Below are 15,862 nucleotides of genomic sequence, written 5' to 3'. Positions count from 1 at the left end.
TCAAAATTTACAATCTCCACTACCTCAAAGCTTTAGAATGGTTGTGTTTTATGTTGATCCCTTTATCACTTTTGAACTTCCGCTCTATATAGTGCTCAAGCAGATTAATGTAAATGTCTCCTGTGACACTTTTACTCCTAATATGAAACAATAGTGTAAATCCTTTTCCGACTTAAATTCTAAGTTCTCCAAGTTTTCCTAAATTGTTAATAAGTATGCTGTCTCTCTGCACTGGGGATTGGTTTCATCCTTGTTGATGTTCATGGTAAAAGAAAAGGCACCTGTAATGTCAATTGAGATATAATGAACTCCCATTTGTGAATCACAACACAGTTTGGTTAGCATTCATTCATTTACAACCACTTTCACTTACTAGCTTAAGGAAATGAATGATAGAGGTGGCGATTGTTTTTTACAAAGCGATAGATTGTCTGAAGAGGCTATTGTGTTTTTAGCAATGGTTTCTTGAATATAATCTGCATTACATTTTAAGAAAATTAAACTGTTTTGGTGATCTCATAAATAAACACATATATTTGCTTAAGATTATAAATTAACAAATAGGTATTTATGTTCATGTAGTTGATGGCTATCAATAAGTTATTGTTTTCTTTATTCTTAAATAAAAGACATGAACACTCACTAGAAGCTGTCCTGCAAAACAGGTGAAGAGAATGAAGACAAGGGTAAGGAAAGCAGTTCCAAATGAAATCCCAAGAATAGACGTTCTACAATAAATTCAAATATTAAAGTTAAAATAAATGTATGTTGATCATATCCAAAAATAATATTAATAGTTTCGGAATTAACCAACAAATGTTTCAACTTTTGCTTGCAATCAAAACATAATATGTATGTCCCACACATATTATATGTTTTTTGAATTGTCATCACTTTGGTGATAAGGACAGATGTGATAAACATATTGCACACTGGACTCCGCAAAGCAACAGAATGAGAGGAATTCAATTCATTTACTTTCAATGGTGTTGATTGGAAGAGGAATGCTGGCCAGAAACCTGCGTCAATAGTGCTTTGGTTTCTTTAACATCCACCTGAACCACTGAACTAGGCAGACAGAACCTTTGTCTATGGTCTCAGCTTCTTTAACTGACTACCACCAAAGGTATGTAGTTAACAACTTGATTCTAAATAAATGTGTTAACACTTTTAGAATCCAGCTGATATGCAATGAAATTACTGGCTGAATTCTTAAATTCCAACATAATAGAACTATGTGAATCTAAAGTCATGATTTCTTACTGTTTTAAAGTCCAATCTCAGCCAGCGTGGTAAACACTGGGCCGTGATAGGCAAACATACATGTGTAAAAGACCCCATTTGTCAAACGAGCCTTATATTAAAGTTCTACCCAATTTTACATGTTACATGCGCATTGTCTTACAAAACATACCCAATGCATAATGATGCTTGGCTGCAAGCCCAGACATTCTTTTCTAAACAAAAACAGGTGCACACAAGGAGAAAGAAGTGCTTATATCCTACACATTAAAAACTACAGTGGTTCAACAGTTCTTCACATTCCCTCCCGGAAAATTGGGCTGGGTAAAAAACTGCTGACCGAGAAACTGGCACCCACATCTCAAGTTTGAATAAAACTAAAGGAAATTGTGCAAACTTACTTTGGCAACACCAGAATCTGAACGATGAAGATACAGAAAAATATGAGGCAAGCACAGGTGACATAGTACTTGAAGGCTGGAAGTGTAGTTGCTCGATACTACAGGAGTTAATATGAAAATACGAATGAATCAAAGAGCTAATGTAAAAATAAAGTCCACATTACTATAAATTCTTATTTTTCTCAGTACAGTGAGGTAATGGCCCCAGATGTTGTGAGAAGAGTTTTGTTAGATCAACCTGAAGTAATCAGTCTTCCTATAAACCAATATGTACATGTTCCCAAGCAGTGTTGCAGTAACAAAGTACTGTAGCTGCTGGAAATCTGAAAGAAAAACAGAGGTTCTGGAAATATTCAGCAGGTCTGGCAGCATCTGTCAAGTGAGAAACACAGAATTTATGTTTCAAGTTGGCTACCATTAGAACTGCTAAAGTGTATAAAAAAGGATAGGGTGACTGAACACCTTTAAAACTTGCAGCTCTTCACAGAGTGTCGGCATAGACTTATAAAGGTAAGACATCTGACAAACTTGATTGAAATTTTGAAGATTTAACAAAAGTATGGATGGGGGAATATCCATTAACGTTATTTATATTTCCTTCCAGAGGCATTTGATAAAGATTTTCAAAAGATACTGTTACGTAAGGCTGAAGTTGATGGAAGTGAAGGCTAATTATTTATGTGATTAAGAATTATTTGATGGAAGGAAATGGAAGATATGGATAAAAGACATGTATAATTGGCAGCGTATGGCAAGTGGTATCCCACAAGAAACAATATTGGGGCCTTCGCTACTTATCACATTTCTTAATCAATTAGATTCCAGATGGAAAGCAGATGAAAAAGATAGGTGGTAGTGAAGAGAGCATCATGGAAGCATAAAATTACACAGTTATTGATAGATTAAATGAATAGACAAAACTATGGCAAATACATTCCAAGAGGAGAAATGTGAAGTCATTTGTTTTGAATCTAAGAAAGGATAGACCAGAGTAATTTTTAAATGATGCAAAGTTAGAAACAGGCAAGGTACATAGAGAACTGGAGGTTCATTGACCATTAAAATGTCATGAAGCATGCACATAATAATCAAATGAAATAGTAAAATGCTGGCCCTTAGATTATAAAAATGATGTATGGACACCAAGAGTTAAACAATGAGGAAACAATATACTAACTTTGTTGCACTTTCCAGAACTTGAGGAATGATTTGATCAAAGTTTCCAAGGTATCATGGAGAACAGTTAGGTTAGATAGAGAGCAAGCCTTTCTGTTGGAAGACTGGGGACATGATCTAAAAATTAGAGTTAGACCTTTCAGCAGCTGATTTAAGAAACACTTCCACTGATAAATGGTGGTAGAAGCTTAGAACTTCCTTTCAAATCTGACAATTGATGTTTGATCAATGTTAATTTTAAATTGTGTTTCATAGACGTTTGTCAGGTAAGGTATTATGTGATAGGGCAAAATCATGTTAGAGATCTCACTGAATTACACCACAAGCTTGAGGGTTTAAAATGCTCCGTCTTGTTCGTAAGTTCCACATTTTCATAAGGGCAACCTGCCAACTAACCCCCCCCCCCCCCCACCCCGTATCTCACCACTGACCGAGACGTCTCTCCTCTCTCCACTTCTTGCATTAATACTCCCATTGAAGCATCAAACTTTGATTCAAGCTGTTATCTTTCAATACATCATAGGCCTGATTCAATTTACAAAAGACTAGTACCATTTCCTACAGTCACACTGCATCTCCCTTTTAAGATATAGAGGTTGTGTTTAAATGGCACTTGTCAGAACAATATTGGTCCCCAAACTGATGCATTCACTTAAGAAACAAAGCAGAAATTGTTTAAAACATCAAAGGGTAGGAGTGTAATATGTTGCCTGTGATCAAATAAATAGGTGCCATCAAACTCCAAATCCGTATTTGGTTTATCGAGTTTCATCCCAAATATCTTACATCTATACATAATATTTTAGTAAGAAGTGATTCTTACCTCTTTCTCTAATTCTTGATTGTGAAAGAAAAGGGAAATTCTTTTAATGTCATCAGATTTTAGCCACTGTCTGTAAAACAAACACATTTTCAATAAACTGTCCTATTAGTTCTCAAACAAACGTTAGCTTTTCTAAAAATAAAGTGCAGATATTGTCATCTGGAATTGACTTCCAATAAATGCATAACTGATCCAAACCAAGACACTAATATATTAAACTGGCAAAGGTTAATTCTAGGCTACAACCATTATCTTCTTCTGAAGCTCTAACTTCAGACAAATCTCTCATTTAGGTCACTCATTAGTATAGTTATTGAAAAGTGCTCCATCTTGAAATTCAGTGACAGAAACAGCCAATTCAAGTGGATTTTAAGAATTTAATAAAAACAAAAGTCTACAGTCCTCATTACTGCTATAATTACCATTTACTGTAGTTTTGGTTCTTTCTGGAGCATTTGGAAGATGCTGCTGTCCCTCATAATGTGCTGCAATGCCACTGCCTTTGTTCACCTACCCGAGTCACTATCTGAAATTGCCCCATGAAACATAGCTGATAACCTGGATCATGATAATGGGAACTGCAGATGCTGGAGAATCCAAGATAATAAAATGTGAGGCTGGATGAACACAGCATGCCCAGCAGCATCTCAGGAGCACAAAAGCTGACGTTTCAGGCCTAGACCCTTCATCAGAGCTCTGATGAAGGGTCTAGGCCCGAAACGTCAGCTTTTGTGCTCCTGAGATGCTGCTGGGCCTGCTGTGTTCATCCAGCCTCACATTTTATTAACCTGGATCATGATGCTAGTTTCTCTCCTTGACTGCAATTTGAGAATAAAAAGGGCAAGATAGTCTGAAACAGAAGAAGAAGACAATGTGACAGCAGAGGAAGAGAGAGAGAGAAGCAAAAGTGACTGTTTATTCATTGCATTGAGTGAGTTACATAAGCCCTAACTCTTCTAAGCCTTTGTGCCCTTAGGCTTTCAACACTACATCGATGGTGTGGGCGTACTTCTCAAACGAAGCTTGGTATGGTCATGATAAAGGATTCAGTTGGAAGTGTGCAAAGTAACTCTGACTTGACACCAGTTTTGCCATACCCTAGCCAACATGCCAGCATAATGTCACAGGCCTGAAAGCATGTTAAACATTACAAAAGAATGTCTCCCTTCCCACCTTCATGTTTAAAAGAGATCATCAGCTTCCAACATGTTACTTGCAAGTTTAATTTCTTTTAGCTGCTAAGTTTTATTTATTTATTTATGCTTTCTACAGTTGTTTTGAGCTGCAGAAGTCAGCAGGGAGTAGTGTGGCAGTGCTAAGTACTTTGATGGCTTCAGGGCTTCTACATCAAACAGATACTTCCATTTGGAAGACTGGATGCTGAAGGGAGATTTGTTAGAAGTGTTTAAGATTCTGACAGATTTCGACAAGGTAGACAAAGAAAAGCTGACAGATGGGGGATAGATTTAAGGTTTTGGGGAAAATATACAGGGGGTGAGAAGAGCAAATTTATTTTTAATTTAACACAATAATAGTTATACCTTGAAATTCACAGTCTAAGAGTTTGATGGAAGTGGAGACACTGCATGATTTCAAAAGAAAACTGATGGGCACATGGGGGATGGCCTGGCAATGAGGATAAGGTAGAGCTTTGGTACTGACTGGATTTTCTACTGAGAGCTGACATGAACTCAATGGGCTAAATGAACGCTTTCTGTAATGACTTTACGACACGACTGCATTGATAGGGCTTCCTCCTGAAACAAAAGCCCAAATCAGAGGATCACCAGGGACCACAGAGAGCTGAAAATGTCAATATGAGGAGGATGGGAGAGGAGTTGTGGGGAAAGGGCTCCCAGTAGGAAGCCATAAACACCCAAGGTTTTTATAGGGCGATTCTCTCAAGTGAACCTCACTGGTGGCAAATGTTTAAGCTCCTAAGCACTCCAAACTATTTGGGTGCATTCCTTGAAGCTAATTGGCACTGATTACAAACTTACAGAATCTGAACAAATCATAAAAAGTGATGAGGCACCATCATACACACAGCATACACATAATTGTATATCTATGAGGAGTGGATTATGGCAGATAAAAGGTAGACTAAATATGGGCAAAGTGGTTGAGAAACTGGACAAAGCTATTTGCCCCAGAGGACAATTCCAGAAAGTTGGCACTAAAGTAACATGTATACTAGGAGAGATGCCACCATTATCAAGAGAGACAGGCAAGCTACTGGCAGATGCAAACTTTGGTTAAATTTGCAATATGTAGAAGGACAAGTGGTAAAATCTACAAATTAGCAAAATGAGGTGCTGATGTGGAAGGCAAGGAAGTGCAGTCCAATTTCTGAAAGTGAACGTGAAAATGAATGTGGTGCTCGGAAAAAATTCCAAACTTGCAAAAGGAATTCTGATCCTAGGAGAGAAAGATATTGTAATAGTTTAAATGAAGTAGAGATGGAACAAAATGTAAATACCACAACATGCAGATGCTCTCATGATCGAGATGTTTTAGTGGCTACAAACAAGTGAGAAGCTAAGTTTATAAAAGTTGCCAAACTGAAATAGTTGAAGAACTGGAAAGAATTTGGTGTGCACACTGAGGTACAATGAGTTATTGAACAACTAGGCTTATTGAACGGATAGAGATTCACAGCAGAAGTGATCCTTGATGGGATATACAAAGCTGACGGCAAACTAACATTGAGCTTTGGAAGAGAAAATTAGTGATCAAGATATTACAGCATATTTGTGTAATACCAAAAAGTGATCTGTAATACTAACAAGTGATGCAAATGAATCAATATAAAAACTGCATCTATACAGTTCAAGAAGTTTCAAAGGGAGGTATTTTTGAAACTACCCAAAGAAGCAGGTGATATACAAAGGCAGCTATGGAAATTAAACAGATGTGTTTCTATGATGTAGTGAGGGCATGGTATTTCTCAGGTAGGTCTGTCTTACTGAAAATGGATTGTATTCAGCCCGAAGCAGACCCAGCAATTTTCTACTGATACCATAAAATAAAACTGGCTAGCATCTTTATGAAGTAAGTTAATGATCTTCTATGGGGAGGTTTGAAGAAATTCGAGGCATGTGTGAAAGATATAATAAAAGGGGAGTTTAAGATTGAGGCTTTGAGGCTCTTAAAATGTACTAGGTTTGACATTAAACAGAATAAGTCAGGACTGACTTTGAAACAGCCATCTTAATTGAAAAATGTTCATAGCATCCCAATAAATTCGGACATGTCCTCACACTAATATGACACTGCATTCTGGGAAGGACCACACCAATTAAGAAGTTTGATTGGGCAGTTTCACCGATTTTACCTGGGGCTGACATTTCATTTTACATTTCAAGTTGCTTTTCTGGGATATATGGGCTTTGAAATTCAATGGGACAGGTTCTGTGAGTGTGTGGGAAGTGCCTTGTTGGAAAACACTGAAGCATGTTTAGTCTTCTTACGTAACAAGGGCAGCTCTACAGGTACTTTACGTCTGCAGAAAGCAGGCCCAAACACCCACATTAGTTGGTAGGTTTATTGAGACCTGATAAAACACAGTTACTTCTGGAAATTTGGTTAACTCTCACACACACAGGTTCATTACAAAATTTAAATAACCCACTTGTAGGTTGACAGTAGGTTGACTGGACTGCCTACACCTGCATTCATTTCCATTTAATGCAGAAGTAGGTAGATTGGAGGTGGGTTATTTCTAATCGGTTTAAGAATGTTAGATTTTCATATCGCACACAAATTAAAACCTATTCATCTGTATAATGTAACTTCCCATAAACAGAGTTTTCATTCTGATGTTGGCTGTGCATGGCAATTTTCCTGATGTATTTGCATCAGAGGCCCCAAGAATTCCATTGCATATTTTGCTATGGGTTACATTTTGATCAACAGGACCCACTTTGCAGATTGCACTTCCTTTCTCAGCACTAACTTCTTTATTAGTTGAAGCTGCCAAAAAAGGCATGTTACCAATGGATTTTTTTTTCCCCAAAATAACCAACATAGGTCCACACACAAAAATGCCATCACACATGCATTCTGTAGACTCATAAGATCACAACCAATTTTTAGCACATATGCACAAATCTGGGAGGTTTTAGCCAGGAAGTTAGCATCCTTTATACCGCACATCAATTTCAGTAACATTGATGCAACATTAATTATCATTTGTAGAAGCAAGTTCCAAGTTTCTTCCAAATTTCCAGAGTATAGCTGTTCCCTCATATAATTTCCAAGGATATGCTTCTATTTTTTAACTGTGCTCCCTACCCTTAAACTCCCCTAAATTCATTCAGATATCTCACTACACTTTTTTCATCACAGCAAAGACTACAATTCCAAAGTATTTCAACTATGGTCAAGATCAGAAGAGGAAAGTGAAAGGACTATAGCCAAGTTTGTGGATGACACAAAAATAAGCGGGAAGACAAGTAGTGAGGATGACACAAGAAGTCAGCAGAGAGCTATTGACAGGTTAAATGAGTAAGCAAAATCTCGGCAGAAGAAATGTAATGTGGGAAAATATGAGATTATATACTTTGGCAGGAACAAGTAGAGTAAAATATTATGTACATGGAGAAATGCTGCAAAAAGCTACACAAAAAAATTGAGAACCCTCAACAATGAATCCGAAAAAGCATCCAAGTTCATCACAAAATAGGGAAAACAAATGGGATCAAGTATAAAAGTAGGGAGACTTTCCTCAAACTATAGAAGGCACTTGTCAGATGACAGCTGGAATCACATGCACAGTGTTGGGATTCTTATTTAAAGAATGACATACTGGCGTCTAAGGCAGTCCAGGGAAGGTTGGACTAGGCTGGCACCAGGTATGGGAAGACTGATGTATGAGGAGAGGTTGAATAGGTTGGATTTGTACTTAATGGAATGCAGAAAAATGAGAAGTGATCTTATTAAAAAATACAGATTTTTAGGGGACTTGAAAGAGTAGACGTAGAAAGATTACTTCAGCCTGTGGGAGATTTTTCATCAGAGTGGGAATCAAGGGGTTATAGTAAAAGGCCAGGAAAGTAGAGTTGAGAATTATCAGATCAGCTTAGCATACTTGATAGCCTAGTTCTGCTCTTATGTTAAGTCTTAAGTCTGAAGTGAATCAGAAAATCCCATCTTTCAGGTTCCAAAAATATGAATTTTGGCTCACTCTCCACAGATGCTGCCAGATCCATTGAATGTTTCCAGATTTTCTAGATTTTGAACACAAGAAATAGGAGCAGTAGTAGGCAATTTGATCTTAGTAGCCTGCTTCAGCATTCAGTCACACGATGACTGTAGCCTTAACTCCCCCATCACATTTGGCTCTCTTGTAGATCAAAAATCTGTCTAACCCAGACTTGAATATATATGGTGTCCAAAGATTAATAACCCTCTGAGGGGAGAAATTCCCTCTCAACCCTATCTTAAATGGGTGACATGTTATACTGAAACTGTGTCTCTTAGTTCTAGATTCAGTTACAAGGCATCATCTCTGCATTCACCTTTGCAAGTAACTCATAATTTTGTTTCGATATGATCACCTCTCATTTTTTGACTTCCAATGAGTATATTCAACCTTTCTACTGATATGAAGGGAATTAACCTGGCAAATCCTCTCTGCCTTGAATACAAGAATATCCTTCCTTAAATAAGGAAACCAAAACTCACACAGTAAATTAGGTGTGGTCTCACCAATCCTCTGTACAGTTGACTTTCTCACTTTTATATTCTATTTCCCATTCAATAATGACCATTTCATTTGCTTTTATAATTATTTGCTGTACAGTATACTAACCTTCTGTGATTCACACATGGAGTCACAGATAGGATAGCGAGGATGTTTTGTATGTTTGCCTTTATTGGTCAGTGCATTGTGTATTGGAGCTGGGAGGTCATGTCATGACTCTACTGGAGATTTTTGGAAGCCATTTTTGGAATACTGCATTCAATTCTGGTCTCCCTGCTAAACGAAGGATGTTGTGAAACTTGAAACGGTTCAGAAAAAATTTACAAGGATATTGCGAGTGTTGGAGGGTTTGAGCTATACGGATAGGCTGAGTAAGACCTAATTTAGAAGTGACTGAAGGGGCAACATTTTTGCGCAGAGGCTGGTGCATGTATGGAATGAGCTGCCAGACGAAGTGGTGGAGGCTGGTACAATTACAACATTTAAAAGGCATCTGGATTCGTATATGAATGGGTAGGATTTAGAGGCAAATAGGCCAAATGCTGGCAAATGGGACTAGATTAATTTAGGATATTTGGCTGGCATGTACGAGTTAAACCGAAGGTCTGTTTCCATACTGTGCAGCTCTATGACTCTGTCACTCTATGAAAACATCCAGAACCCTTCAGTGTTCATAACATTCTCTCGTTAACGTGGATAAGCTCATATTTTCACACATTATACTCCATCTATTGTTTTTATTGCCTACTCACTTAGCCAAGCTGTATTCTTTTATAGGCTCTTTGCATGCTCCTCATAATATGAAGAGTTCTGAGGAAGGGTCACCGGACCCAAAACATTAACTCTGTTTTCTCCTTCACAGATGCTGCCAGACCTGCTGAGCTTTTCCAGCAACTTTGTTTTTGAACCTTTTTCATCTCCCTTGCTTCAATCCTGCACTTCAATTTTAGTAAACAACTCATAAGCACAGAGATAATTTTCAACCTAGGTAGAAAACAGTTCAATCTACGTTCCCTTCAGTCCAATCCCAAAATTACTCTAAATTCAGTCACTGAGCTCCAGTTTGCAGATGATGCTCGTACGTGCTCAATCAAAAGCTGAGCTCCACGTCATTGTCAGCTCCCTGTCTGAAACATATGACGAAAGAGGCTTTTCAATAAACATGAAAATGAAGATCCTCTTCCATCAATGGTGAAATCCTGGAAAATAAGGTTAATTTCCCCTACTTTGGGAGCCCTCTCTTGACATAGGTATTTAAATTCATTACACCTCCAATGTGCCAGATGAGCCTTCAGCCAACTGTGGAAGGAAAGTAGGTTTGATGACAATGATCTTAAACTGAGACTGAAGTAATGGTTTACTGAACAGAAGTGAACCCTGTACTCAGTTGTGCTTTAGAGACGTGGATAACTTATAAGAGACTCTTATCACGTTGGAGAAGCACAAACAGCAATACCTTCACAAGATCCTTTAAATCCAATGGAAGACAGACCAGCTGCATGCCAGCATGCCTAGCATGGTTTGCTATTTTAGTTACTCCAAATAAGCTCCATTGGGCAGGATGTGTCATTTGCATCCAGCAACTACTTTATTCAGCAGAAACAGCTTAGGAATGTCATCAAACCAACCTTGAAGTGGGCAAAAATCCTCATCAATTCATGAGAATCCATGACTAGTGACTGATTAAGGCAGAGAAAATTAATTCCGGAAGGCACCAAACACATTATACATTGGCAGCATACACAGATGACTCTTAGCTGGAGAGAGTGCTAACACTTCCAAATAATGCGAGACTCTTCAAGCACCACATTCCCCCTGAAAAGCAGAATCTATAAATTGTGAATTGGAATTAATAGCCATTTCTAAATCCTCTGAACTGGGGTAGAAGCATGTCACCTTTAGTCCAGAGAGAGAGCCTAGAAATGCATACATCACTACGGGGAGGATAAACATTAATCTAATATTGGATGTTCTGGCATAGTTTTGAAGATAGCCCATATTGTCTTTAAACAATTTTCAGTTTATTCACTAGGGCAGGCTTAATAAGAGTCCCATACTATTACTGCACAATCCAGTATTAAGTATTGAATGCAGTAATCTTGATTGCTTGATTCACTTAGTTAGATGTATCCTTACAATTTTGATGATGTCGTTTGCCTCATTTAGAGCAAGATAAATAGAAAGTGCTCATCTCATTCAACTTGACAGGAGAACACCAAGGAACAGGTTTTGTTTGTTGGATGTAAAGTTGACTCCCATTAAACTTTATGTGATGATCTCAATCTATCTATGTATTAATGCATGCATGGTGTGGTATTTTCAGAGGTTAGAAGTAATTTGCTAACTATGAGACCATTCTCTTGGTATCTTTAAGTTGCTTTTTGCCTGTATTTGAATGTGTTGTCCACAAATCAGTCAGTTGATTTAGAGTCAGGATTGATTCCTCCTCCTATCTCATTTATATGCAACAGTAGCATCAAGGATCAAGGACTGATATAACTGATATAGAATATGACATTTCCTCATGAATACCACTTTAAAATCTCCTGATTGGCAAAACTTTCATCCAGCATAGGGTTTCACCTCTCCTGTATTGATTTATTTTAGGAGGTACTTTCAGTGTGCTGCTGAATTGAATGCTTTACTTAAGTCTTGTATTAGCAGATCACATTTTGTACCTTGATCAAAGTAATGCATGGCCACTTATGCAATGTTCACAAGCATCTCACAAGAATATGCATTCAAGAATCCATGCTGATAAGTTTTCAAGATGTCATGTTCTTTGACATGGACCATGATACAGTGGAGAATGGCATGCTCTAATATTTCATGAGAACCTAAAAGTAGTTAGTGGGGAGTAATGGGCTGACTTTCTTTGAAGATGGGATAGATTTTGACCAATCTGCTAGTAACCACCTTCTTTTATTGATGGAAAGTATATTATAGTTAAGTTCTGGTGCTAGTTCTTTAGCAAATGCTACATTATATACATTCAAGTCTAAATGCCTTGTATTCTTTCAATCCTTTTCAGTGTTTTAGTATTCTGGCACTGCATATATCAATGATGTATGGATGTGTGTGTGTTTGTGCATGCATTAATTTTGGATGAATACTGATCCATAATGTTTGTCCAGTGTTACTCCTAAAGTGAAATCGCCAAAAGACAGAAGGTGGTATGAGGGGACGTGGGATGGAACCCTGCTTCTGCTGCCCCACAAGGAATCCTCTCAACAAACAAGGAGAAAAAAAATGACTTAGGTCCACCTTTTAGGAACACTGCGTGAGCCTCCTTTGATTTTCCATTAAGTGCAGTGCCAATGATGTAATGTAAAACTTTCCTTCTCAGTTAGGTCCCTTCTGGCCTGTAGTGGGCTACCTCCATGCGACCTGATAATAGTGATAGCTGATTATGCAATAGTATATGCTCAACCATGATTCTGACTCTCCACTGCTTTGCCTCACTCTCAGTTCATTTGGGTGAAAAACTTGGCTTAGATTCTGTGGCAGATTTGTTTGGAGATTCAGTGATAGCAAGAACTGCAGACGCTGGAGTCAGATATTACTTAGTGTGGAGCTGGAGGAACACAGCAGCCAGGCAGCATCAGAGGAACAGGAAAGTTGATTTCTCTGAAAAAGAGTCCCGACTCGAAACGTCAACTTTGCTGATCCTCTGATGCTGCCTGGCCTGCCGTGTTCCTCCAGCTTCACACTGTGTTATCTCTTGTTCAGAGATTCAGTATATTTTGATGAGAATGCAGTAAAGATTCTAATAATAATAATACTTTTAGATTGACTACTTTTGCCTGTCAGTTCTGGTGCTCAGCTATTAATAATAATTAATGCTACTTAACAACTAATTGATCTTGCCAGATAAGAATAGTACGAAATGCGCAAAAACCTGCAGTGAATTTCGTAAGGCCCCTTACCACAATTTACCAGAAAATTTCATTTTAAGTGACAGCTGTATTCCATTGCTCAACATTAATGACCACAAAAACTCAGACAACATCTCTACAATTTTCAAATTGGCCTCTTGCTGTGAGAAAAAAACCCACTGGTGTTGTTGGACCTCGGAATATACTGCTGTTGTGTTGTGAGTCAGAATTAAAATAATTTGCTAATTTCCATATATTAGCAACTCATTAATCCTCCTATACTTCACATTTTGCATATCTCACCTACTAACTAGACGCAAATTATTTGCTGGAGCCAGTCAATCCAGGAACTGAGAAAGACAAAATTACACAAAAGAACATGCTACGTTAAGTGCAATAGAATTTAATGAATTATGAATCAGGGGAACTGGAAGGCTGGCTTCATCTGGGGCCATTTGATTTCTGCAATAGAATTAGAAAAATAGTGGGGCCAGAAAGCCATGCACAATGGAGTACAAAATTCTGTAACAATTTCCATGACAGTTGATTTCCGAGGTGTACAGATCTCAACAGTCATTGCCTAATTTGTATGGCATAGGCAAAAAGTTACATGTGTTCCCTTCAGTTTAGCAACAGGTAAATGATCTCTGATGGACAGATTTTATTGCGGAGTAAATGTGCTTTCTGGTGGGGCAATAGTCATATGATTGTGCATTCATATTTGGGAATCAGTAGCGCCTTGATGAGTTTCTTTTTCACCTTCTTACAGTAATTTTTTTTCTATGTTATCTAATAGAAATGATGAGATGGGCAATTTTGAAGTTTCTACACAGTTATCAATCGTATGCCTACCATCTCAGGTACAAACTTACAGTAAGTGGTTTGATACCAATATTTAATTCTAAATTTTACATTTTGAATCTGTCAACCTCCTTTACCTTCAAGACAATACTCATTTTCTGTAATCCAAACTTACTTTTGTGAATTAATTCCATCAATAGCTCTTATCATTCTCTCATTTAATTCCTCCTCGAATCTCCTTTTCTGCGACTTTGTTCTGAAACAGTAAAAGTTAGTGTCTGTTAATGTGCAGCAACAGATACTTTTTCGAAGCAAATGTAACACCAAGTATTTCAAAGAAAAGGTCTTAGCATTTCCATTATGTTTTCTTTATCATCACGTGTACAGAGCATTTGTCATGTTGTTGACAAACAAAGGACTTGACAGCCATGACATCAAAGATGAGGCAGGAACTAGATACAGCGTTGACTGTGCTGCTAGTTAATTTGCAGTTTTTAACACAGGTGTATACCTCTGTTGCTTCGAGAGCAGAAAAGCTTGTGCATTTGGGAAGGTGAGGTATATGGTAGAGGTAGGTTGGTAGTTTGGGCTTCAGAGAAAATACGAATTGTTACGAGATTTATCTGTTCTGCAGACAAAATGGACACTATTTATGGGCAAGGTGTTGTGCCTGATAAGCAGTGACCGATGCTATGTTGAAATTTCAGGGTTTCAAGAGTTATTGTGTACAAATGTTTAATGTTTATGAAATATCACTTGGCTATTTTAATGGAGATGTCAGCATGTAAAAATAAATGGTTGATGCCTCCAGTAAATTGGTATTAAAGGATTCCATATAGGAACATGAGTAGACCATTCAGCCCCTTAAACCCATTCCCCCATTTAATGAGATCATGGTTGTTCTGTGGCCTATCTTCATATTCATATCTTTGACCCATATCTCTCAATGCTTTATCTTAACTATAATTTAAATCTCTCAGATTTAAAACTAACAACTGATCTAACTGATCTGTGAATGTGTTAACCATTCCCAAACTCAATCAATTACTAGCACAATCTCAGAATTATTCTTCTAAGATTTCAGAAATCCTACATATGAGAATAGATGGTTTTCACAGTGAGATTAGGAAAATTGTTTTTTTGAGAAAATGGCCGAGATTTTCTGATCAGTGGTGCTGCAGCCCACAGAAATTTGTGCACACTTACTCTTTTTGCAGTTCTCTATTGGGCCTTCTGATCTGGATTAACACAGACACCCACTTATGACACTGACAAATGCAGGAGAGGACCCACAAAGAGGAGCAGTGCAGAGGACATGTCCCACATCAGCTGTACATTTTTAAAGATGTCAACGGTTTCCAGTGACTGCATGAATAAGCAGGGTGAGTAAATGATGGGTTTAATGTGCATGTGGGTCTATGTCAAACGTAATTGTGGGGAGTCAGTTGGGAGGTGGATCGTTGGGTTGGGGGATTGGTGATTGTGCTGACTGCTATGGTCAGATTAGGTGAGGGCTAGAATTATTTCATGGAGTATTGAGTCGTGAAGATAACTTGGTATGTTTGGAGCGTTAATTCAATCAGATCAGAAACTTGATAGGTCTAGTTGGGTTGAGAAGAACAGTTAGATCAAATATGAAGAGTAGCTGGGTGTGAAATGGGATTGCTGCATGTGGGCTATGTCGCATTGATTTAAACTTTTAATCATTGAGTTACGCCAAATATTGAATCGTGATGTTTTTCAGGTTAAATATGCAGTCCATGGCTTGGTGATTCCAAGGAGTGACAATCATAGTTAGATTTGCCACTCTGGTCATATTTTATGCATTAGTACTGAACTC

General features: G+C 37.9%; 1 protein-coding gene across 3 annotated transcripts in view; it reads right to left on the bottom strand.

Annotated features, from left to right (window-relative positions):
* The window catches only part of LOC125448020 (adenylate cyclase type 2-like), a 591,455-nt gene that overhangs the window by 80,834 nt on the left and 494,759 nt on the right, over nt 1-15,862 (bottom strand). For all 3 annotated transcript variants that reach the window (XM_059653944.1, XM_059653945.1, XM_059653950.1), the window contains 4 exons: nt 14,198-14,278; nt 3,643-3,712; nt 1,644-1,741; nt 644-728 (listed from right to left, as the gene is read on the bottom strand). In XM_059653944.1, the coding sequence (XP_059509927.1) occupies nt 644-728; nt 1,644-1,741; nt 3,643-3,712; nt 14,198-14,278 (334 nt within the window). The remainder of the gene's footprint in view (nt 1-643; nt 729-1,643; nt 1,742-3,642; nt 3,713-14,197; nt 14,279-15,862) is intronic.

Source organism: Stegostoma tigrinum, chromosome 2, assembly GCF_030684315.1.
Source record: "Stegostoma tigrinum isolate sSteTig4 chromosome 2, sSteTig4.hap1, whole genome shotgun sequence".
Taxonomy (NCBI): domain Eukaryota; kingdom Metazoa; phylum Chordata; class Chondrichthyes; order Orectolobiformes; family Stegostomatidae; genus Stegostoma; species Stegostoma tigrinum.
The sequence above is the reverse complement of the archived record's forward strand: the minus strand, read 5'-3'. Positions and strand labels throughout refer to the sequence as shown.